Source organism: Ascaphus truei, chromosome 3, assembly GCF_040206685.1.
Source record: "Ascaphus truei isolate aAscTru1 chromosome 3, aAscTru1.hap1, whole genome shotgun sequence".
NCBI classification, from domain to species: domain Eukaryota; kingdom Metazoa; phylum Chordata; class Amphibia; order Anura; family Ascaphidae; genus Ascaphus; species Ascaphus truei.
Genome location: NC_134485.1, coordinates 836,901 through 863,552, shown reverse-complemented (window position 1 = coordinate 863,552; position 26,652 = coordinate 836,901). Strand labels below are relative to the sequence as shown.

The window sequence follows — 26,652 nt, the reverse complement described above, 5'->3', positions numbered from 1 at the left end:
GGGCCGTGGCAAGAGGCCCTGACCGCACCCCTGACAGTAGTCTGAACCCGCGGTGGCCGGCAGCACTGAGCCTGGGTTCTCCGTCCACCCCCCCCGTTCTGAGGCCTGTGTTAGATCGACACAGTATGTCAAGACTAGATACCTACCCCTCAGTTGGCGGTAGTCTACCGGACGATGCCCCTATTCCAGCGGTTGCCGCAGCCATTCACAATTCCACCCAGTCTCTTCAATACCGGAAGTTGAAGGCGTTCTCGGGCGATAAACCCACACCTCAAGGAGAAGTAGGGATCGAAGAATGGCTGGATCATACGGAGCAGGTGCTGCCCGAGTGGACCTGCACGGACGCGGCCCGGAGGCAGCGCATAGTTGAGTGCCTGCGACCCCCAGCATCCCACATGGTGCATTACTACCGGGACGACCACCCGGATGCTGACACGGCGGACCTCATATATTGCCTGACCAATGCCTATGGAACCCCGGTGGATACCTATGCGCTAATGGCAAAATTCCACGCGCTGGCTCAGAAAGAAGGAGAAATGGTGTCCGACTTCCTCAGACGTCTACATATAGATCTGTGGGCTATGGTGAGGAAGGGTGTAGTACCAAAGGTGGAGGCGGATGGATTGCGCACTACCCAGCTGTTGAGGGGGCTCCTGCCCCTGCATCCAGTGTCCGTACGTGTCAGCGGCTGCCTAACGCCCGGGCAAGCCCTGACGTTCCATGACCTAATGGACCGTGTTCAAGCGCACGAGACCGTGCTGTTAGGGCGCGAACTAACTCCAGGAAAGAAGGCATCACTAGGGAGCAAGGATGCCAAGAAGTCAGAGCCAAAAGCCGAGGTGTCCGAGCATGGGGACCCTGACCCAGAGGACGCAGAAGCCCTGATGCCGGCACGACCCCACCCTATGTCGGGACGGGGCTCACCGCCGGGGCGAAGCGAAACATACCTCAGCCAGATGCAGTGCTATGAGTGTGGGAAGATGGGACACCTGCGGGCTCGTTGCCCCTCCCTACGGAAAACAGCGCCCCGGCAGGCTCAGTCAATGCCATGCACCCCCCAGGATGGCGGCGCCGGCACCCAATCTTCCACAAACAATCGAATTGGACCCGCCGCCATTGTTCGAGTAGTTATTGAAGGTATCTACGCGTCGGCCTTGCTGGACACGGGATCCCAAGTGACAATCGTGTACAGGTCCTTTTATGATCAACATTTACACCGGTTGCCATTGCTATCTGCTGACGCCTTACGGTTAAGGGGGTTGAGCCATGAAGACTACCCCATCGACGGAGTCGTAAAGGTGCAGTTAGACATCCCACAACTGAACACTGGCAAACATCATCCCATGGAAGTGGAAGCACTAGTGTGCCCCGAACCTCAAGATCACCCCAGTGCTCCGATAATTTTGGGGACTAACACCGACATTGTGCGCGCAGTGTTCCGCATGTACTTGCAAGAAGTGGGCGAGGCTCCACTGCTAGCCCTCGCTACGTGTCCAGTACTACAAGAGGTTTGCAGTAGAATCGCGACTGAAGAGGAGCATGGGACGCTATACAGTCAAGAATGGGGACTGACCCACATTCCCCTCGGAGAGGGTCGGATGATGATCGCGGCCTGCCAATACCCGGACCGACGTCCGGAGGACCAGTTCTTCTCTTTGGAGAGTATGGCCCAAGATGAACAGCGACTAGGCTATGAAGTGCTGGCCTCTGTGAAGAAATGGCCTGGAAAAATTCTGGATCGAACATGGGTGTATGTGCAGAATATCTCCCCGTATCCCATGAATATTGATCGGCGACAGCTGCTGGGTAGAATCTACCCCGTCACCCCCGAGGAGAGGGCCCTGAGAGGACAGCCAGCAGACACTACCCCCCATAGCGACCCCCCGTTGGATTTTGATTTCGGAGATTCCCCGATACCCGAAGAATGGAAGGAGAGGCTGCGGGCACAGCTACAGGAAAGACAAAAAGTCTTCTCCACGAGTGATATGGATGTGGGGTGCAGTCTCAGTGCCCATCACAACATTCGAATGAACGATGCTACTCCATTCAGAGAGCGCTCCCGTCGTCTAGCCCCCCCAAGATGTGGAGGAGGTGAGAAGGTTGCTAGCCGAAATGGAGGGAGCTGGTATTATGCAAGGATCCCATAGCCCTTACACCTCACCCATCGTGGTAGTCCGTAAGAAGAACGGGACGGTCCGCCTCTGTGTAGATTATAGAACCCTAAACAACCGCACGGTCCCCGATCAGTATACGCTACCTCGAATCGAGGATCTCCTGAACGCCTTGACGGGGAGTAAATGGTTCAGTGTACTCGACCTGAGGTCCGGGTACTATCAAGTGCCAATGGGCCAGGAAGATCAGGAGAAGACGGCCTTCATCTGTCCGTTAGGATTCTATCAGTTTACCCGCATGCCACAAGGGATCTGCGGAGCTCCTGCCACCTTCCAGAGGCTAATGGAACGGACTCTGGGAGATATGAACCCCCAAGAATGCCTGGTGTACTTGGATGATATTATAGTGTTCGGGAAAACCCTAGAGGAACACGCGGAGCGGTTGATGAAGGTGCTGGATCGACATCGGAAGGAGGGCCTCAAATTATCCTTGGACAAATGCAAGTTTTGTCGACCGTCCATGACATACGTGGGCCATATTGTGTCCGCTGAAGGGGTATCCACCGATCCGGGGAAGATAGAGGCTGTGGTGAACTGGCCTAGGCCCAGTAACGTCCAAGAACTGCGCTGGGGATGCCATTCTCCTTCGTAATCTAGGCGTTCCCGGAAAGCACAAACTGGCTGATCGGTGGAGAGAAGGGGTGTACAAAGTGGAATCACAGATGCCTGGCCTCCCGGTATATCGCATTAAGGACTCCGAAGGCCGGGTAAAGGTGTGGCACAGGAATCATCTACTCCCCATACCTCAAGTAGGAGACACCGAATCGGAAGTACCCACCACCTTTATTAATGGCGAAAATGAACACCCAGAGGATGGCCTAGAGACTGTAATAAATGCCACCTCTGAGAATCCTATGGAGGGAACCTCTCAAAGGGGCCCTTCGGCCGCGGGGGCATCTCACGAAGGAGCCACGGGTAAAGAGCCCCTTGGTCCAACGTCAGACACGCTGACTCCAATGAGCCAGCCGTTAGACCCACAGAGCCCATGCTTTGTACCCCAGAGAGACTTGGTGAATCTGATGAACCCCCCTAGGGCAGAAGTACAAATGCCAGCTGAAACTAGTTGCCCCTCCGAGGAGGTGACTGAAGAACAACTTCACAGAAGTCAGAGAACTAGTTAACCTCCAATGAGGATGGCTTACGAGCACCCCATTATGAAGCTCAGCAGTGGGCTCGGCATAGAATGCACTCAGTAGTGGTCATGTTCAATGAGATGTGTAATCTAATCTAAGGCCGCAGGGGATATACCGTGATCTTTTTTGTATAAATGTTATGTAGTATAGCCAAGCGGGGACGTTGGATTCTGGGGAGGGGAGAATGTAAGGATGTTTTAAACTCCGTGCATGTATTCACTGTATGGCAGGTTCCGCGCGGCAAGCTGATGCAGGGCGCCACCATATTGTTGCGCAATGTTGCGAGGTCACTGGTGCCGAGGAAAGGTCGCGCATGCGCTCAGGAAGCGCGCGAACAGCGACCAATGGAAAGGGACTATGAACTGAACTTTACCCCCGCGACCCTTGAAGGAGTCAGCTGGGAGCGAGGAGCCGATAAACGGGCTGGGTTGTGAGGGGAGGAGAACGGGAAGCGTGGGGGAAAGCACCACGCTATCAGAAGGAGTTGGGGCTTTGGCGGAACAAGGAGTGTGAGAGCAGGGGGTCCGTGACCCGCCTGCCTAGGCCAGAGATATTCCCCAGGTCCCTAGGAGTATTCCCAGTCACTGTAGGTTGCGGTATTGTAGGGCCGCCCTAGTAAAGAGCATTGTCACGATAGACTGATTCAAGCACTGAATGTGGACGGATACTGCCGTTGGGGTGCAGACGGCGAACCGCGACGGCGGAAGGTCTGGGACAGCTGCAGCAGACCCTTTGAGAGGAGTTGTAGTCACCGCTGTGACACGGGAGGTATTGTGTATGCTGCAAGTGCACCGACAAGCGGTCATCAGGCGCTGATCCCGCCTTAGTATTAAATGAACAGACACTAGCAAGTGGCTAGCGAATAGCTAACATTCTCACCAAACTTTTCTAAGGACATACTCTATGAGAGCGTGGCGGAGCCACCAATGTACAGGACATTATCCCCTTTGAGGTGTGGCCGAGCCACTTTAGAACTGATAGGCCTAATATGCATGTAAGGTTGTTCGTGTTAAAATATACTGCTATATATATATGCTCATGTATGTTGTGTTGTCTGGGAGGTATCAGAGACAGAGACAGTAAAGTTTGGTTGTTGCACAACATATGGTATGGTTCTTGCCCAGGGCAAATCTTTCGAATGGGGGATCCTGGGTAAGTGGAGGCGCTGCGCTAGGATATAAGTGTGTATTACCCCAGGCTCCCAGCAAGCGGAGGCTCGGCTCTCCTGGAGCCACAGGTGGTAGACAGCGACCAGTAGACCCTTAGGTAGGTGTTCAGAAAAAGGGCTACACGTGGATATGCATCGATCGGTTAAACCTTTTCACTTGACTCACTGTGGGGGAGGGGGGTGAGGGGGTTAGGAGTATACTGGGGGAGGTGGGGAGGGGGGAGGGAGGGGGAAACCATGGCAGAAGACAGGGTCACATGCATGTACAATGTCTAAACAGTGCTCCTAAAGCATAATTCAACTGATCCGCATGTCTGGGAACACAACTGCATACTGGGATCTCTTAGTCCTGAGTGGGCACCCTTGCCTGGGTATACATAGACCAGGTATCGCGTGTCGTTGGAGCATTGTGGGGGGGGGAGAGGGGGGGGAGAGGGGGGGTACCATGGCATAGACAGAAGCATATATTCAACCCCGGACTTCTCCAGACACTGGGGCACCAACTTAGCAGTATGCCCTTTGAAGTACGGAGATGAAAAATCCCTCAGCTCATTCATCCATAACATAAGGGCATGTTAATGGATTTATTGAAGGGGTTCCTGCCTTTGAATTCAAAACACCATTGGCATACAGTATATGTATATGTATATATAAGTATGCAAATACAACTGTATGCTTATCTGCAGTAAGGTCGAAACAGCTGTCTGTGGGTGGTTTTCTGGGTATGCACCTTAACCCTGGCTGTGCTCAAAGCTGTGACCATGCAGCAAGCTTAAGCCTTTAGGGAACCATGTTAAAAATGGTTTTTGAGGCAAAAAGTGACACTGTGTGCTCATTTGCATGTCATTTCCCAGAATCCCTTGCTGCAGTGGAAGTGCTGTATGCTGGGTGATAATGGGGAAAGGCGGGGTTGTAGACCTGCCTAAGACACGCAGATGAGCATACAGTTGTATTTGCATATTTGCTTTCCTGTGGAGGGTTTTTGTCACTTTGTTATATATACTGTATATATATATATATATATATATATATATATATATATATATATATATATATATATATATATATATATATATATATATATATAATGAGTTCTTCAGTATTAGGTGATGCCTTTTTTATTGGACTAACATTTATGTCATAGGACAAGCTTTCGAGAGTTCTCCTCTCTTCTTCAGGTCTCCCAATACTGATATACAAAGGATTCTATGGCTAAAACAGTGTAGAGAAACAAACTCTGTAAACATATATGCCAAGATCCCACAGCCAGTCACAACCATAGAACATTCAATGTTAAAGGATCATACAGCTGCACATCCAGGAATATAGTGTATATGATTCAGTGCAACAAATGTGACCAAGGTTGCTACATTGGGGAAACCAGCCAAAACTACAAGGAAGAATGAATATGCACAGACACACCATACTCCATCACGAAGAAGGAAGATACTGCTCACCTGTGGGACATCCCTTCTGACAACCAGATCATTCCATAAATGATTTAAAAATCAAAATCCTCAATGGAATGTTTAAACACACCCAAGAACGGAAAACATTTGAACTCAGAATAATAAGACTCTTTGACACCAAAACCAAAGGACTTAATGCGGACATGGGTTTTCTCACACCCTATAAAAATTGTTTGTAATTATCCTGCTTGCCTCCATTCTTATCAACACTTCCCCCCCCCCCCCCAGCATCCGTCCCCCTCCCCACTTCCCTTGTCACCGTCCCCTGGCTTCAAACACTTTTAACACCCTACCTTATCTACAGTACATATCTGGGTTTTTTTTTTTGTTTGTTTCTCTACACTGCTTTAGCCATTGAATCCTTTGTATATCAGTATTGCTTGACCTGAAGAAGAGAGGAGAACTCTCGAAAGCTTGTCCTATGACATAACTGTTAGTCCAATAAAAAAGGTATCACCTAATACTGAAGAACTCAATTATTCTGCACTATCGCAACTGGACTAACACGGCTATTTTCTGCTTTATTCATGATGGAAGATACCCCATGTAGCCGTATGAAAAAGACACTGACCAATCTGATTACAAAGGAATCACAACTAAACAGCGACATCTACTTCCTATCAGAATGCAAGAGAAGGAACTGGATACCAAATGGGCTGAAGATCAAAAACCCACTTGCAACCACACACAATTCCCATTTCGCTGAAGAACAATGCAAACGCCTCAGTGAGAAACTGAGAAACAAACTGATCCATCAACTATATGGAAAAAAAAAGGAATTAGAACGGCAAAAATGCACAATACTCCAAACCCTGCAATTGCAAAGCAGTGCAAATACCTACAAACTTGAAAAAGATATGCAAACTCTGCACAAGAGACTGCAGCAGAACTTAATCAAGAAGAAGCAGAAGAAACTACAACTCCTCTCTCATTATGACTGCAGACCATGGACACAACATAAGGGATTTTAAACCAACAAAAAGCAGGACAACTACGTAGAACTAGAAATCCCAACTGACTTTTCAAGACAGATACACCAGCTCAACCCAGAAGAGCACACAGCCTGCCAGGGAGTTATAAACCTGTCTGATTATAAACTCTCTAAACCTGAGATCTCTGTTCTCTCCAAGGGACTAATATTCTGTCCCACCACCAAACTGGATCAAATCCAATTATTCTCAGACCTAGACGAATTCTTCAGGAGACTACGACTGAAAGAATACTTCCACAAAAAAGAGAGCACCCCCATGAAGACGGAGAACAACAGCAAGAAGAAGAACACGTACTTCACACCACCAACAGGATGCAACATCATACTTGACGGCTACATACAGAGCTTAAGATCACAAGTTTCCTCACTAGCATCAACACAGCAGAAAAAAACTATGTACAACCTATCCCCCATGGAGAGATCTGCAATCAAGGAACTGCAAAACAACCACAACATCACCATCAAACCAGCAGATAAAGGAGGCGCAGTGGTGCTTATCAACACAAATAAATACACAGAAGAAGGCAATAGACAACTCACAGACAACACCTACTACAAGAAACTCACGCATGATCCAACCCAGGAATATACAAAGCAACTCATGAATCTCATTCAAACATTCCCTAACCACCTGCAACCATTATTGAAGCAACTAATACCCGACAACCAAGGAGTTGGGATCTTCTACATGCTTCCCAAAATCCACAAACCAGGAAACCCCGGCAGAACTATTATAACAGGTATAGATACACTCACGGAACAAATATCAGGCTTAGTGGAGAATATCCTCAAACCTTTAGTCAGAAGCACCAACAGCTTCATACAAGATACCACAGATTTTCTCAATAATCTTAACAACATCAACCAACTACCATCCAACACACTGCTAGTTACCATGGATGTACAGCAATATCCCCCACAAGGATGGTATTGAGGCATGCCTGCATTTCCTTACAACATCTCCCGTGGATCAGAAATACAGCGCTGATGTAACTACCAAACTGATAGAATACTTCCTCACACACAACTACTTCAGCTTCAACAAGGAAATGTACCTACAACTAATGGGGACTGCAATGGGTACCAAGATGGCACCGCAATATGCCAATCTGTTCATGGCAAATCTTGAACAAAGATTCCTAACTACATGCCCACACAAACCCTACAAATACTACAGATACATTGATGACCTGTTTATAATATGGACAGAGGGTGAAGAAAACCTAAAACAATTCCACGAGTCCCTGAACTCATTCCATCCATCAATTGAACTCAAAATGGATTATTCGGCAAACCTAGTAAAGTTTCTAGATACAACAGTAACACTGAAAGATGGCAAACAACACACATCTGTATACAAGAAACCTACTGACAGATGCAGTTACCTCCACAACTCCAGCTTCCATCCCACTCATACAAAACAAGGTATCATACACACCCAGGCTATAAGATACCACTGCATATGCTCAGACACTGAAGACAGAAGCAGGCATCTCACAACCCTGACCGAATCGTTCAGACAGAAGGGATACAAACCAAAGACCATTGCCAAAACTATTACATCTGCACTAAAAGCCCCACGAGAACACCTGCTACAATACAGACAGAAAGAACCTACCACACGCATACCACTAGTGACCACATAGAACCCTACCCTAGAGGGAATACGAAAAATAATCAAAGATCTGCAACCCATGCTGGCAGAGGATGCGACATTAAAAGAAATCTTTCCCAAACCTCCCATTCTTGCATTCCGGCCACTACCAAACCTCAAACAGAAATGAGTCAGCAGAAAACTTCACAACGATTTTAAAGACATGGATAATGGCACAAAACCGTGCAACAACAAACGTTGCAAACTCTGCAAACATATATGCCAAGATCCCACAGCCAGTCACAACCATAGAACACTCAATGTTAAAGGATCATACAGCTGCACATCCAGGAATATAGTGTATATGATTCAGTGCAACAAATGTGACCAAGGTTGCTACATTGGGGAAACCAGCCAAAAACTACAAGGAAGAATGAATATGCACAGACACTCTATACTCCATCACGAAGAAGGAAGCTACTGCTCACCTGTGGGACATCACTTCTCACAACCAGATCATTCCATAAATGATTTAAAAATCAAAATCCTCAATGGAATGTTTAAACGCACCCAAGAACGGAAAACATTTGAACTCAGAATGATAAGACTCTTTGACACCAAAACCAAAGGACTTAATGCGGACATGGGTTTTCTCACACCCTATAAAAATTGTTTGTAATTATCCTGCTTGCCTCCATTCTTATCAACACTTTCTCTCCCCCCCCAGCATTCCTCCCCCTCCCCACCTTCCCTTGTCACCGTCCCCTGGCTTCAAACACTTTTAACACCCTACCTTATCTACAGTACATATCTGTTGGTTTTTTTTGTTTGTTTCTCTACACTGTTTTAGCCATATTGTATTGTATTGTATTGTATTGTATTGTATGTCTTTATTTATATAGCGCCATTAGTGTACATAGCGCTTCACAGTAGTAATACATGTGGTAATCAAATAAATAACAGATAATATAAATAACAGATCATGGGAATAAGTGCTTTAGACATAAAAGTAACATTTCGGAAGAGGAGTCCCTGCCCCGAGGAGCTTACAGTCTAATTGGTAGGTAGGGAGAACGTACAGAGACAGTAGGAGGGAGTTCTGGTAAGTGCGTCTGCAGGGGGCCAAGCATTATGTATCGTGTTTAGAATATCCACAGTGCTATTCATATGCTTCTTTAAGCAAGTGTGTCTTAAGGTGGGTCTTAAAGGTGGATAGAGAGGGTGCTAGTCGGGTACTGAGGGGAAGGGCATTCCAGAGGTGTGGGGCAGTCAGTGAAAAAGGTTTAAGGCGGGAGAGGGCTTTAGATACAAAGGGGGTAGAAAGAAGACATCCTTGAGAAGAACGCAAGAGTCTGGATGGTGCATAACGAGAAATTAGGGATGAGATGTAGGAGGGGCAGAATAATGTAGAGCTTTAAAAGTGAGGAGAAGAATGGAGTGTGAGATGCGGGATTTGATCGGAAGCCAGGAGAGGGATTTCAGGAGGGGAGATGCTGAGACAGATCTAGGAAAGAGTACAGTGATTCTGGCAGCAGCATTTAGGATAGATTGTAGGGGAAACAGGTGAGAGGCAGGAAGGCCGGACAGCAGGAGGTTACAGTAATCAAGACGGGAGAGAATGAGGGCTTGAGTCAGAGTTTTAGCAGTCGAACAACAGAGGAAAGGGCGTATCTTAGTTATATTGCGGAGGAAAAAGCGACAAGTTTTAGAAATGTTTTGAATGTGAGGGGCGAATGTGAGAGAGGAGTCGAATGTGACCCCTAGGCAGCGTGCTTGGGCTACTGGGTGAATGATTGTAGTACCAACAGTAATGTGGAAGGAGGTAGTAGGGCCAGGTTTGGGAGGAAGTATGAGGAGCTCTGTTTTAGCCATGTTGAGTTTAAGGCGTCGGAGGGCCATCCAGGATGATATAGCAGAGAGACATTCAGAAACTTTGGTTTGTACAGCAGGTGTAAGGTCAGGTGTTGAAAAGTATATTTGTGTGTCGTCGGCATAGAGGTGATAATTAAACCCAAAATATGTTATTAGGTCACCTAGAGAGAGTGTGTACAGAGAAAAGAGAAGAGGTCCCAGGACAGAGCCCTGGGGTACCCCCACAGAGAGATCAATAGAGGAGGAGGAGGTGTTAGCAGAAGAGACACTAAAAGTACGATGGGAGAGGTAGGATGAGATCCAGGATAGAGCTTTGTTCCGAATACCAAGAGTATGGAGAATGTGGAGGAGAAGAGGGTGGTCCACTGTGTCAAATGCTGCAGAGAGGTCGAGTAATATGAGCAGAGTGTAATGACCTCTGTCTTTGGCAGCATGGAGGTCGTCAGTTATTTTAGTGAGGGCTGTTTCGGTGGAGTGAGCAGTGCGGAAGCCAGATTGTAGAGGGTCTAGGAGAGAATAGGTGTTGAGAAAATGGAGCAAGCGAGAGAATACCAGACGTTCAAGTAGTTTAGAGGCAAAAGGCAGGAGGGAGACAGGTCGATAGTTAGAAAGACAGGTAGGGTCAAGCTTGCTGTTTTTGAGTAATGGTATGACTGTTGCATGTTTGAAGGAGGATGGAAAGGTTCCAGAGCAGAGGGAGGAGTTAAAAATGTGTGTAAGCGTAGGGATTATAGTTGGAGCTAGAGGTTTTAGGAGATGGGAGGGAATGGGGTCAAGAGGGCAAGTGGTAGAGGGAGAAGAGGAGATCAACAGCGACACATCCTCCTCTGAGACAGTGGAAAAAGACTCAAGGAAGGCAGGAGGAGAGTTAGGAAGAGGTGTAGGTTGGGGGGAAGAAACAGAGGGGATGTTCTGCCGTATGGATTCCACCTTTTCTTTAAAATAGTCAGCAAAGTCCTGAGCGGAGATGGAGGAAGGAGAGGCAGCTGAGGGTGGTTTGAGTAGAGTATCAAAGACAGAGAACAGTCGGCGTGGGTTAGACTTGTGCATGTTGATTAGTGCAGAAAAGTAGGCTTGTTTAGCTTGCGAGAGGGCAGAGTTGAAACAGGATAGCATAAATTTGTAGTGAAGGAAGTCTGCGAGAGTGTGAGACTTCCTCCAGAGGCGTTCAGAGGAACGAGTGGAGGAACGCAGCATGCGCGTGTGGGAATTTAGCCAGGGTCTAGGGTTAGAAGGGCGAGGGCGGCAGAGAGAAAGCGGGGCATGTAGATCAAGAGACGAGGACAAGACAGAGTTGTACTTTCTGACCAGGTTGTCAGGGTCTGTAGCAGAGCTGAGAGAGGAGAGGGAGGAGTGTAAAGTGGACTCAAAGTCAGGTAAGTGAATAGAGCGCAGGTTTCTGCAGAACCGGGGGGTAGATGGAGGTGGAGAAGGGGAGAAGCGAGATAAAGAGAATGAGATGAGATGATGGTCAGAGAGAGGAAAAGGGGAAATGGAGAAATCAGAGAGAGAGAAGTTTTTAGTGAAAACCAGGTCTAAGTAGTGGCCATCCTTGTGGGTGCTGGCTGCAGTCCACTGTTGAAGGCCAAAAGAAGAGGTAAGAGAAAGAAAGCGGGAAGCCCAAGAGAGAGAGGGGTCATCAATGTGGCAATTGAAGTCCCCAAGGAGAAGAACAGGGGAGTCTGAGGAGAGAAAGAAAGAGAGCCAGGATTCAAAGTGAGAGAGAAAGGCAGAAGGGGGATGAGTAGAGGTAGGTGGGCGATAGATGACCGCCACATGAACAGGGAGAGGAGAGAAGATCTGGACAGTGTGAGCCTCAAAGGAGGCAAAAGCAAGAGAGGGGGGAATAGGAAGGGTTCGGTAACGGCAGACAGAGGAGAGCAGGAGCCCCACGCCTCCACCCCTGCCATCAGGGCGCGGAGTGTGGGAGAAGGAAAGGCCACCATAGGAGAGGGCAGCTTCCAGAGCAGAGTCAGACTGAGTGAGCCAGGTCTCAGTTATAGCAAAGAGAAGCAGGGAGTGAGAGAGAAAGAAGTCATGTACAGAGAGGAACTTGTTAGAGAGGGAGCGAGCATTCCAAAGGGCACAGGAGAAAGGGAGAGAGGAGGGAGGGTGGCAGGGGATGGGTATGAGGTTGGAGGGGTTGACACCAGAAGGAGTAGAAGTTGCATGTGGGAGGCGAGGATGAGAGCAAGTTGAAATAAGACAGGGACCAGGATTGGGAGAGATATCCCCAGAAGCAAGGAGGAGAAGCATGGATAGAAAGAGGATGTGTGAGGAGGATTTGTAGGGGTGTTTTTTAGTGCAGGGGATATAGCTGTGTGGTGTCAGAGGACGCAGGTAAGAAAGGAGTTCATGTGAACTGAGAAGTGGTGAAGAAAGGAGAGATGGAGATATATGAATAGAGTTTGAGACATACTGAGGCTGGTAAAAAGAAGTGCATAATTTGAGAAGAAGTGAAGTCACAGCAAAAATAAATGGTAAAGGCAGCATTACAGCAGTAATGATGCAGTCCATAGAATCCTTTGTATATCAGTATTGGGAGACCTGAAGAAGAGAGGAGAACTCTCGAAAGCTTGTCCTAAGACATAATTGTTAGTCCAATAAAAAGGTATCACCTAATACTGAAGTACGCATTTATTCTGCACTATCGCAACTGGACTAACACGGCTATTTTCTGCTTTATATATATACCCCTGAGGAAGGTCCCATTCTGTAGGACCGAAACATTGGGTGTCTGGATGTATTTTTGCTATCACTAATACACTTTGATTTTCAACATTGAGTGCTGTCTCTTGTTTACCAGTCCTTGGAACGGTAACGTATAACTATATATATATGTATATATATATATATATATATATATATATATATATATATATATATGTTCTGTAGGTGCAACAAATATAAAACTTATATGTATGTGTAGTGATGAAAGGGTTAATCAGGTCATTAATAAAGGCATTATACCCGGCTAATTAACCCTAAACCGCATTGGGATAGAAGGGGTTAAATGTATGTGCATCACAATGATATGTTTCCCCTACACCATCTTTCTTGTCCCCATTTTGCAGTCCATAGCTGCAGTAATGGCAATGTATGCGAATTGGGCCAATTGTATTTCAGATAAAGGAGCAAGCTAGCACTCTAATTTTTGGAGTACAGCTAGCTAAGGATGTACTAAGCCCATACATATTGTTTGGTGTCCCCCACACATACAGAAAGTATAAATATATATATAGATAAACTGTATTTAAGTTATGTTTTAAAAGGTACTGGCAGGAAGCTTTTCCTGTGCCCAGCAATGAATGTACTGTAGTGCCGATGAGTATTCCTTCGCCACTTCTCAGCTCACATGAACTCCTCTCTTACGCACACAGCTATACCCCCTGCACTAAAAAACACCCTACAAATCCCCCTCACGCGTTCTCTTTCTATCCATGCTTCTCCTCCATGCTTCTCCTCCTTGCTTCTGGGGATATCACTCACAATCCTGGTCCCTGCCTTATTTCTCTTTTTCCGCTGCCACAGAGGAGAATGTGTCACTGCTAATCTCTTCTCCTGCTACCACCTGCCCTTTTGACCCCATTCCCTCCCATCTCCTAAAACCTCTTGGTCCTACTATAATCCCTATGCTCACACACATTTTTAACTCCTCCCTCTACTCTGGTACCTTTCCTTATTCCTTCAAACATACAACAGTCATACCATTACTCAAAAACAGCAAGCTTGACCCCACCTGTCTTTCTAACGATCGACCTATCTCCCTCCTGCCTTTTGCCACTAAGCTCCTTGAACGTCTTGTATTCTCTCGCTTGCTCCATTTTCTCAACAACAATTCTCTCCTAGACCCTCTACAATCTGGCTTCCGCACTGCTCATTCCACTGAAACAGCCCTCAGTAAAATAACTAATGATCTCCATGCTGCCAAAGACAGAGGTCATTACACTCTGCTTAAATTACTTGACCTTTCTTCAGCATTTGATACTGTGGACCACCCTCTTCTCCTTCATATTCTCTATACTCTTGACATTCGTAACAAAGCTCTATCCTGGATCTCCTTTTACATCTCCCATCGTACTTTCAGTGTCTCTTTTGAAAACACCTCCTCCTCCTCTATCAATTTCTCTGTGGGAAAACTTCCCTTTTCTTTTTACACACTCCTTCTAGGTGACCTAATCACATCTCTTGGGTTGAAATATCACCTCTATGTTGATAACACACAAATTTACTTTTCTACCCCTGACCTTACACCTGCTGTACAAACCAAAGTTTCTGAATGCCTCTCTGCTATATCATCCTGGATGGCCCTCCGCTGACTTAAACTTAACATGGCTAAAACAGAGCTCCTCATACTTCCTCCCAAACCTGGCCCTACTACCTCCTTCCACATTACTGTTGGAAGTACACCCAGTAGCCCAACACGCTGCCTAGAGGTCACACTCGATTCCTCTCTCTCATTCTCCTCTCACATTCAAAAGGTAGCAAAAAATTGTCATTTTTTCCTCCGCAATATTACAAAGATACGCCCTTTCCTCTGTTGCTCGACTGCAAAAACTCTGACACAGACCCTCATTCTCTCTCGTCTCGACTACTGTAACCTCCTGCTGTCCGGCCTTTCTGCCTCTCACCTGTCTCCCTACAATCTATCCTAAATGCTGCTGCCAGAATCACTCTACTCTTTCTGAAATTTGTCTCAGCGTCTCCCCTGCTAAAATCCCTCTCCTGGCTTCCCATCAAATCCCGCATCTCACACTCAATTCTCCTCCTCACTTTTAAAGCTCTACACTCTTCTGCCCCTCCTTACATCTCAGCCCTAATTTCTTGCTATACACCATCCCGACTCTTGCGTTCTGCTCAAGGATATCTTCTACCCCTTTTGTATCTAAAGCCCTCCCCCGCCTTAAACCCTTCTCACTGACTGCCCCGCACCTCTAGAACGCCTTTCCCCTTAATTTCCGACTAGCACCCTCTCTATCCACATTTAAGATCCACCTTAAAACACACCTGCTTAAGGAAGCATATGAGTAGCTCCATGGCTGATAATTAACACCTCATACATAAAGCTTGGCCCCCTGCAGACGCACTTACCTGAACGCCCTCCTACTGTCTCTGTACGTTCTTCCTACCTACCAATTAGATTGTAAGCTCTTCAGAGCAGGGACTCTGTTTCTAAATGTTACTTTTATGTCTGAAGCACCTATTCCCATTATGTGTTATTTGTATTATTTGTTATTTTTATGATTGTCACATGTATTACTGCTGTGAAGCGCTACGTACATTAATGGTGCTATATAAATAAATATGTATTATGAATAAATTCTTTTGCTTAAAATCCGTGGAGCCCTGGATCATCTTTCCTGTTGCTATATAAATAAAGATATGCATACATACATACATACATCACCGTCCTAAGCGTCCATGTTCTCTGATGGCAGCAACAATACAATTAAAATACAATCTAATGGCCGTAAACCCCTTAATCGATTAGCAACCGCTATAGTGATAAAGAGGGTAACCCCCCTCCCCCGCTACCCCTGCGACCTAACCACCCACACCTGGACAACTACCTCCACCCTCTACCCATTGTTTGCCCAGTGGTACATCATGTTCATATAATATGGGCATGATAAGCCACTACAGCAGTTAATGACCAACCTAAAAAAAAAAACAACTGAACCAAAAAGACACTATAATAAAAAATACCCTAGATTGGTGAGACGGGATCTGAAAGCAGGACTTAGAAAATAAAATGCATTTTTCCTGCATCAGATTGAAGCTGATACACATTAATACCAGCTCTGGAGACCCATGGATTCTATTCTGTGCAATAAAAATACATTTACAGGCAGCTTCAGTACCTCAATGGATAACCCGCTAAGGCAATCAAGGGGTAACTACCAGTGCCCGGTTTATTGTGGGTAGCGGGGTTGGGTGAAGGTGGGTAGGTTGCCCATGGTGTGTGTTTAGGCCTTGGCGGGGGTTGAGGGATGAGTTAACCCTTCATTACCTTAGCGTTAATGAAGGGGTTAACGACTACTGCAACCTTCCCGGCAGAACTAACAACCACCCTGAGGCAACTACTCCATTCATTCACCCCCTCTGTCGCAATAAACAGACTATTCAAATTGAACCCCTTCATTGCCTTAGTGGCTTGTTGCTAAGGTAATTAAACTGTTTTTATTTTAAGTTGAAAACTAGTGTGCATGAGCATGTGGTCTCTGGAGCTGAACTGCATTAATTTCATGTCCAGGGACCCCCGGCTTCCCGAATTACAGGCCCTGTTATGGGGAACCGGTATCCCATGCAATGTTTAAATGTCCCGCTTCACGTGAACGGGACAATTAAACGCACAGGAGATACAAGCACCCCTTAACGGGGACCTTTATCTCGGAAAGCAGGGGGCCCCCAGACCTGAAATCAATGTGGTTCAGCTCCAGAGACCCCCTACTCCCACACACTAGTTTTACAATTTTAATAAAAACACTGCAATCGCCTGCAAGAGCTGTGCGGGGAGAGGTGGGCTCCCTGTGCGGGGAGAGGTGGTCTCCCTGTGCGGGGAGAGGTGGGCTCCCTGTGCGGGGAGAGGTGGGCTCCCTGTGCGGGGAGAGGTGGTCTCCCTGTGCTGGGAGGGGTGGTCTCCCCGTGCAGAGAGAGGTGGTCTCCCTGTGCGGGGAGAGGTGGTCTCCATGTGCTGGGAGAGGTGGTCTCCCTGTGCAGAGAGTTGTGGTCTTCCTGTGCAGGGAGAGGTGGTCTCCCTGTGCTGGGAGAGGTGGTCTCCCTGTGCGGGGAGAGGTGGTCTCCCTGTGAGGGGAGAGGTGGTCTCCCTGTGCGGGGAGAGGTGGTCTCCCTGTGTGGGGAGAGGTGGTCTCCCTGTGTGGGGAGAGGTGGTCTCCCTGTGCGGGGAGAGGTGGTCTCCCTGTGCAGGGAGAGGTGGTCTCCCTGTGCTGGGAGAGGTGGTCTCCCTGTGCGGGGAGAGGTGGTCTCCCTGTGAGGGGAGAGGTGGTCTCCCTGTGCGGGGAGAGGTGGTCTCCCTGTGAGGGGAGAGGTGGTCTCCCTGTGTGGGGAGAGGTGGTCTCCCTGTGCGGGGAGAGGTGGTCTCCCTGTGCAGGGAGAGGTGGTCTCCCTGAGCAGGGAGATAGCCTGTGGGAGCTGTGCGGGGAGAGGTGGTCTCCCTGTGCGGGGAGAGGTGGTCTCCCTGTGAGGGGAGAGGTGGTCTCCCTGTGAGGGGAGAGGTGGTCTCCCTGTGCGGGGAGAGGTGGTCTCCCTGTGAGGGGAGAGGTGGTCTCCCTGTGTGGGGAGAGGTGGTCTCCCTGTGCGGGGTGAGGTGGTGTCCCTGTGCAGGGAGAGGTGATCTCCCTGTGCAGGGAGATAGCCTGTGGGAGCTGTGCGGGGAGAGGTGGTCTCCCTGTGCGGGGAGAGGTGGTCTTCCTGTGCAGGGAGATAGCCTGTGGGAGCTGTGCGGGGAGAGGTGATCTCCCTGTGCTGGGAGAGGTGGTCTCCCTGTGCGGGGAGAGGTGGTCTCCCTGTGCGGGGAGAGGTGGTCTCCCTGTGCGGGGAGAGGGGGTCTCCCTGTGCGGGGAGAGGCGGTCTCCCTGTGCAGGGAGAGGTGGTCTCCCTGTGCTGGGAGAGGTGGTCTCCCTGCGGTGCAGCACAGCTTGGGATAAAATCGCAGGCGGGAGAACTTGGAACAAATCTCAGATGAGTTTGCTGCTACGCCGTATGTTTTGGGCATTTTCCTATCTCAAGGTTTGAGAAGGGTTCAGATTCTTTCTGTATACCGTGATAACTCAAAAGACAAACCGTTCAGCGGGAACATGCCAGACCTTGCGATGCAGCAGCAAACGCATCGAGACTACTAGCATACGCCCCTAAGAATATTCTGTAAACTCCTGCCTCTTCTTGTCCATTTCCTCCCCAACCTGTTTATTTAGCCACATTGGTTTAGACTTATTTATTTTATACTTATTACCCAAGGGTATACACTGATAAGTGTGCTTTTCTAACAATGTTTTAAAGACTGCCCATTTATCTTCTACATTTTTCCCTGCAAAAACCTCATCCCATTGTATTACTTGTAGATTAGACCCCAGTTTATTAAAATCTGCCTTTCTAAAGTTTAAAGTCTTTGTTGAACCCAAGTAATCTGTTTTTTGATCATTTATTTCAAATGGGACCATGTTATGATCACTGTTACCCAAATGTTCCAGGACTTGAATATTTGTTATTACGTCTACATTGTTTGATGACCAAATCCAGGACTGCCCCTCTCCTGGTTGGTTCCTCAATAATTTGGGTCATATAATTGTTTTAAGTACCCCCAAAAACATGTTCCCTTTTGTTGTAACGCTAATCTCATTGCCCCAGTCTATGTCTGGATAATTAAAATCCCCCATTATGCAAACATGACCCAGTTTTTATGCCTACTCCATTTGCAAAAGTATTTTAGCTTCCTCAATTTCACAGATATTTGGTGGTTTATAGCATATTCCCACAAACATTTTCTTAATACTTTTACCTCCACTGCTAATTTCTATCCACAAGGTCTCTACATTTTCATCATTCCCTTCATAGACATCATCCCTTATAACAGGCTTTAGATCCGGTTTAACATATAAACATACTCCATCTCATCTTCTATTTGCTCGATCCTTACACAGAAAGGTACTTACCGCCCCAGGATAAAAGTCTCTCCCCAGATTGTCCAATTGATGCTTACTGCTTTCTCCACGAGACCCCACAAGGACGATAGAGATGGAAGTAAATGTCCCCGCAGTGAGAGAATCTCCTGTTACTACTTTTACTATATAAGTGAACATTTTAGGAAGAAGAAATATTGATGCTGACAGCTAAAGGAACCTGCTCGGTAAGCCTCTCCTAATGTTGCAAAAGTGTCCCTTGTAGAGACACGCACGGCCTTGTATACTTTGTATAACAAGGATAGCTTTGTACTGTACTGTATTTACAATCTCCCCCCCCCCCCATCTGAATGACCTTTTCCAAGTAACAATAAAATATTTTTATAAACTTTTGTTACTAATTTTCTAGATATGTATTTGGCTCAGCTTCTTTCTGTTAAGTGTAGAGGTGAAGGTCATCAGGAAGCGCAAAGTCATGTAAAAACAGAAGAAAATTCCCTGATGGTGCAGTACTGTGATTTAAATGTTATTAATATCAAGATGCAGTGTGCTACACTGGCGACACACTTTATTCGAGCTTGGCTAGTCCCACGAATTCGGGTATACCCGGGTGTATTGAGGTTTGTGACTGTTTTCTGCCCGAGTGCATTGAGTTATTTTCCAAGCAGGGATTGAAGCATTTTATTCCCGCTGGCTGCAATACTGCACAGTATATATATATATACTGCATTACAATTCATGAATTTATGCCATCTGGTAGACACGCGAAGCATTGCAGCCTATTAAATCCTAATCATTATCATTTAACAGATCAGCCGCCCATCAGCCAGGCATGAACCCAGGCTGGGAAGGCAAATGCAACGGGGCTTGTCAGAGGTTAGTAGTGGCTTTTTCCAGGTATCTGCCAGGTACATACCGGGTATTTGCTCGAATAAAGTGTGTCGGTGCAGTAAATACTCACAAGTGTAGAGTGAGCAACGTTCCCATAAAGGTTTCTTTATGTGTGGCAGCCTGTTGGACCGTCAGACAGGTAAGTGGAATGGTAAGTGCTGGAGACCTTAAGTGAATAATAAAACGGACATAGTGCAGACTGTACAAAATCTCTTTAAAAGTAAGTATATGTGCAATACACTCACATGGTTTAAAAAGGTATTAAGCGTTTTGATCACACAGGTTGGATCTCAGCAATGAATGAGCTGCTCTCTCAGTCCCCCCTCTGCCTCGGCAGGCGTGCGTGTCACCGGTGCGTCTCACCCAAACCGGAAACCGGAAGTGACGTCATCTGCTCTGGGGGACGCCGATCCTGTGGGAGTTTTTCTCATCAGCCTCACTCTACGCGTTTCTCCGTATTGCGGTTTCTTCAGGAGACACTCCTGATGAAACCGCAATACGGAGAAACGCGTAGAGTGAGGCTGATGAGAAAAACTCCCACAGGATCGGCGTCCCCCAGAGCAGATGACGTCACTTCCGGTTTCCGGTTTGGGTGAGACGCACCGGTGACACGCACGCCTGCCGAGGCAGAGGGGGGACTGAGAGAGCAGCTCATTCATTGCTGAGATCCAACCTGTGTGATCAAAACGCTTAATACCTTTTTAAACCATGTGAGTGTATTGCACATATACTTACTTTTAAAGAGATTTTGTACAGTCTGCACTATGTCCGTTTTATTATTCACTTAAGGTCTCCAGCACTTACCATTCCACTTACCTGTCTGACGGTCCAACAGGCTGCCACACATAAAGAAACCTTTATGGGAACGTTGCTCACTCTACACTTGTGAGTATTTAGCACACTGCATCTTGATATTAATCACATTTAAATCACAGTACTGCACCATCAGGGAATTTTCTTCTGTTTTTACATGACTTTGCGCTTCCTGATGACCTTCACCTCTTCACTGTCCACGGGATCGAGAGAACGACCCCACACTGGGTTAAGCAGCATTAATTCATGTTTGTATTAAGTATCACATTTTTACCACATTTGTTTATATAATTTTGGAGCGCCACTTTTTGATATATTTGTTTTTCATTTCTGTTAAGTGTGACCGCAGCCTTCTCAGGGGCGCCAAGAAACTTCAGGCAGGTTCAGTAAGCAGCAAGGAAATGTTTATTGAGTATACTGAAGGATCATACTGGTCAGCGCTTGCGGGCTTTTTATACACAAATTAATTTCTTTTTTTCTCATAATTTGCTAGGTAGAAGACAAGATTTCCTCATAATTCTAAACCAATCATTATAAAGCTCACTACAGCAATTAAACATCGAGTTAAAACAGCTCAGTAGAAATAACAAAATATAATAAGATAGATTTTCTCCAATTAGTTCATTAATAATTGGAGAATGCAACTTCTGGGTGTTGAGTCACGCAGATGGATGGTCTTATCTGAACAACGCTCGCAAAGACACATTCTTACACACACACAGATAATAACTTCTAAACACAACCTGAAATCTCTTTCTCTATTTCTCTTAACTTCTTATATGCTGAGGAAATATTGGTTTGTTACTTATGTTTGTGTTACACACAATAAGGTGTTACAATCTAAAAACACTACATATGCTTTATTTGAATTTTGGTTAGCATAAAATACTTCCCTCCCATATATTTATTTTTGCCACGGCTAAGTTTTAATTTCTCTAGAAAACAGCTGGTATCTGAAAAAGTCTCAGATCAAACCTTGCCCACTCATACCTTCTTTGATACAGACATCAAAGTACTGATAAATTGTATCTTTATTATTCTGGGCGAGGAGCCACAAGCACAGCCTTGGAAAAAGCATCTTTACCCAAAAACATTTATCACACATACACATATATCAGAACAGACAAAATGGAGAACAGACAAAATGGAGAACAGACAAAATGGAGAACAGACAAAATGGAGAACAGACAAAATGGACAACCAGTAAACTCAGACCCAGGCCTTCTTTCTTCGGTATAACACTCCTGTCCATAATTATTTCACAAGTGCAAAAAAGCGGTAAGACGCTCCCCTATGATGTGTTAACAGTGATAAATAAACAAATAAATAATATTCACTAATTAAAGTGTACACTCTAGCTTAAATATGTGAGTGCTCATGTGTATATAAAAAATATAAATATAAATATATGTAGCCCTGTTTCCCCACCCCTAAGTGAGATCAGGGTGAGTGACTGTAAATAGGTACTCTGCTGCCCTTTACCTGTCGGCTCACAGGAGCCTAGGCCTCCGCCGCTGGGAGCCTGGGGTGAATTACGCTTTCCACTTACCACTTACCACTATATGGTGCCGCGCCTCCACCTGTGAGGGATCCCAGCAGAGTGGGAGTAGCCCCTCACAGGACACTCTTACAATGAACACAATGAACACATACACAGAGTAAAATAGAAAAGGGCTTTATTGGAACATGTCTTATTGCCATCCCACGAGGAATCCGCCTCTGCGTGGGGGATGTCCCGCCGGACGATCCCACCATGTAGACAGTCTAATCCTGAAGAGGTCTGTTCCCAGACCAAACTTGCCAGGCCACGTTGCACACAGCTGTGTCCCTGACTATACTGGAATACACCTGACTGCTAAGGGGATCTGTTCCCTATCTAGGGCATGTCCCTGTAGCAGCCACAACCTTTCAATGACTCAGGGCCTAGCTGGGGCCTAGGGGATTACGGGCCTACTGCAGTGGATCCCTGACCCCTGCGCACACAACCTTCCCTGTCTCACTCCCAGCTCCAACTCCTGTCACACACAGCACACAACATTGTATCAATTCCCTGCTGCAGGGAATCCTAGAGCCCTATTGGCTGTAATGAGTCACCTGTGCTCCAGTCCCTGGGACTGCTGGGAGTTGTAGTCCCTTGGGAAGCTCCTTGCTATGGGGGCCGCGTGCGCGATCTCTACAGCACATGTGCGAAGCTGTAAATGCCGCCGCTACTCTTAACTGCGCAGGCGCAACCTTAGAAAGCCCCTGCGCTATGGAAAGCCTCTGTTGCCAATTCCCAAACACTGTAATGGCCACCGCGTCGCCTCTGCACATGTGCAACCCTCCGCACATGCGCTGACACATTAACCATGGCGGCGTCCTGCCGCAGATGCCACCGGGAGCCCCCAATGACATGCTCACGCCCGCGGCACCCCCGCAAAACTGGAGGTAAGGAGGAAGAGAACCGGGAGTCAGGGGGACCGGAGGGATCCTGGCTACATATATAAAGTGTATACAGTGAAAGGTCGCAGCTCAACCCTATGAAGAAAAGGTCCAGGTTCTCCTTAAGTGGATTTTCAGATGTAGCTTTTGGGGAGCGCAGGTATCACCATATGTGGAAATATATATATATATATATAGAGTGAAGTATTTTCAAAATTAAATGACAACTAGGTCTTGACAGAGATGGGGACTCACACTTTCCCTGTTAAGTAACAGCAGTTGGTATACAGATATGATTTGGAATCTTCAAATTAGTAGATGGCAAATGGTGTCAGCGTGGTGTTCCTCAATGAAACAGAGATGACACTCTTAGTGCAACATTGTATGTTCAACAGGATATTTGTATTTAAGCAAAGAATATTGCACTTACATTTGCACAATGTATCCTAGGTGCAGGGAACCCTATGGTAGAGTTTTACCTTGACCGGGACAAAGCGCGGAATCTCCTGGAACACAAATCAGCATAAAGTTCCATTCGCCGCCGCTACATTTTCTTCTGTGATCTTGGTCCCTCCTGATCGTGAGTGTAACAGGGGACTTATCCCTGTTCACAAATGTGCCTCTAATCCAGCAGTATGGTGGTTAACTGCTGGTAGGCAATTAACTAACACCACCTGGCTGATTACAGGTGTTAGAAAAAGCCTGCCTCTGATACAGGAAGAGAGATTCCTTAGTCCACAACTGGGCTGAACCAAGGAAGGACAGATGTCTTGAGCGGCAAGCTGACAACAAGATTAAGGGGACAAGATTCTAAACCTGGAGCCTGACATTGCCTTAGCACACAAGGGTGAGGATCCAAGAGAGCAGAGAAGCTTCCCCTACAGCAGCCCAGCTAACAGATAAGACTTTTCGTATAAGACTATTATCTATGTCTATCTATATATATGAATGTCTCTATGATTTGGGCTGGTGAATCGCTGGGCTAACCACGCAGTTAAAGAGAACTGGATCACAAGTGTATATATACTCCAGAGTGGAGCAGATTTTGTTTGCTGATTTACATGTTTGCTGTGTTTAAAGCAACAGGTGCAATAAAGCCTTATTTTAATTTCACCTTAAAACAGTGTCCATTGCGTACCTCTGAACACGTCTTTTACATATGGTGTCAGAAGTGGGGTGAGAGGTGGCCCTTGAAGTTAAAAGGGGCCCCGGGGAGTGCTTGTGAATTTTTTTGGTGCTTTTTGCCTGCATACAGTCTTGCAAACAAACCTGAGCAACAAAAACAAAGATTCACCTGCAGCAGAGATCGGAATTAAAGGGATACACATTCATGCAGGAAATCTACACTGCACTGAAGAAAGAAACAACACCACAGATGGACTTTTTTCCCCAATCCGAAGAGGAGAGAGAGAGACTGCTGAAGCAGGTAAACCTTACTTGCCTATCACAATGATGTGTAATACAGTACGGTTGTTGATGAAGGGGCTTTGCCTTCCAGCAGTAGTCAGGGTTCAAGAAGGGTTCAAGAAGTGAGTTAGCGCTCCAGAGGAGCAAGGCTTTATTGTTTTCGTTAAAAAAAAATTGCGCTGAAGCAGTGAATACAGAAAGTGACCCACGAGCGGTACTGATTCTGGAAGTTAAGGCTGCCACACTACATAGGACTACCAGCTGTGAATGGAGTATATGCAGAAAAGTGTGAATATTGATGCAAGGGAATTTTCAGCAAACAAGTGCTGAGTGTAAAATTGCCCTACCGGGTAAAAAAAAGGGATTGCTGAACTGTGTAAAAGGTAACCCAAAGCCAATTGCTGAGTGTTGAGTCGCCCTGCCGGGAGTGAAAGAAATATTCCACTGCAAAGAATAAAAAAAATTCTGCAAGTAAAGTCTATCTGTGTATCGTGGGAGTAAAACAGGCACCCAAAGTGTGAAGAGTGAATGCCATAATACCCAAAGATGAGACTGAAAATTACTGAACTCAAGCAGAAAACCACATTATTTTGCTGAAGCGGAGGGATTGACCTAGCAAGTAAATGGTGTAAAGCACATAGAAGTTTTACTTAGCAACTGCACATCCAGTATACCTAATGAGAAAGAATGCATGCACAGTACTGCTGATGTTTTAAAACTTACTAAAGGAAAAAAAAAGTTTACGGAGATGCCTGTGAGAGCTACGACCTCTACAAGCAAAATATGCCCACCGGTAGGACTATCACACGCTGGGGTTCTAGAAAATACACTGGCAAAAGCTGCAATAGCGCCTCCTGATGTCAGGAAGAAAAATATACCTGATAGCCCCAAAATGGAGGACAAGATGCAGCGTTCCTGGAATGAACCCTACCCCATGGAAGAGTGGCCCTTCCAGTCCGATGCAGAGGAAGACATCACTTATGGGGAACCCAAACCGAGTCACACCCACAAAACACCCCAAGAATGGTGGGGGTGCCTGAAATCGGTACAAACCGAAAAGACCGCTCCCTATGATGACAAATATGATCGGCAGGAGAAAGAGTGGGAGCAGCGGATCACCGAATATTTCCATCAGCTAATACAGTTGCAAGAAAAGCAGGGTGGATCCAGTCAAGTTGCTAAAATTTCAAATGAAGATGGAGACCCCAGAATCCCTGAGCGGACGGAGTCATCCAAAACAAAAAGGCGAAAAAAGAAAAGCGGTTCTTCACGTACCGTGGAAGGAACAGACACTTCCGCAGATCCCGCGGAGATAAAGGGGGACCGAGAGGCCCTGCAGTCTAGGGCAAATGTAGGATGTGTCATGCAGATGACCGCATATCCAGAGGGCCCAAGGCAGAAGTCGGGTAAACCAAAGAAGTGTCTATCCGGTGCCAACAGTGAGGAACCCTCAACCAACCATCCCAGGGAAGTGGATCCAGAACCAGTGAGTGACGATCCCTTGACCAGCCATGAAGATGCCCTGAAAATTGCCAGGCGTGACTGTGATCTGCTCCGGGAACAATTGAAACTTGAGAGGGAAGATAATGCTGAGCTACAGAAGATGGTGCTCACAATGTACTCTGAATCTGGAACAGAATTGGACGATCTCAAGTCCGAGCTAAATGCTGCAAACACTAATAATGCCACCATGGCGGAAAAGCAGAGTCAATCTGATAAAATGATGGCTAAGCTGAAGCGGAAGTATGAGGAGGCACTGAAGGAGATTACAGTCTTTCAGCAAGATGTTCACAATCTTCGCGCAGCACTGGATGCCTCACAGCATGAGATCAACAGCGGCCACACAAAACTGGAAGTCTCCAGAAAGGAACTTCACAGTCTCGCTGAGGAGCTGGACATTTCAAAGAAAACTATCCTCCATCTTAATTTAAATCTCAAAGTCTCTCAGAAGGAGCTTCAGACCCCCAACCTAGAGAAGGAAGTCTCACGCCAGGAGATTGTCATTCTCAAAGCAGATGTGCATAAATGGAAGGAGGACTGCAAGGAGGCCCTGAATAGTACAGAAACTGAAAAAAGAGAAAAT

General features: G+C 46.6%; 2 protein-coding genes across 3 annotated transcripts in view; one reads left to right on the top strand and one right to left on the bottom strand.

Moving 5' to 3' along the window:
- The window catches only part of ALOX15B (arachidonate 15-lipoxygenase type B), a 125,656-nt gene extending 105,339 nt beyond the window's left edge, over positions 1-20,317 (bottom strand). The window contains exon 1 of one of the 2 annotated variants that reach the window (XM_075593495.1): positions 20,174-20,317. Coding sequence is in view for 1 of the 2 variants with exons in the window: in XM_075593493.1 (XP_075449608.1) it covers positions 19,071-19,217 (147 nt within the window). In the remaining variant the exon portion in view is untranslated. Of the gene's footprint in view, positions 1-19,070; positions 19,307-20,173 lie in introns of those variants that run through there. The other variant, XM_075593493.1, reaches the window with a different exon arrangement.
- A 108-nt stretch (positions 20,318-20,425) lies between these two features.
- LOC142491228 (arachidonate 12-lipoxygenase, 12R-type-like) overlaps positions 20,426-26,652 on the top strand; it is a 274,903-nt gene continuing 268,676 nt past the window's right edge. The window contains exon 1 of the mRNA XM_075593492.1: positions 20,426-20,638. The gene's annotated coding sequence lies outside the window, so the exon portion shown is untranslated. The remainder of the gene's footprint in view (positions 20,639-26,652) is intronic.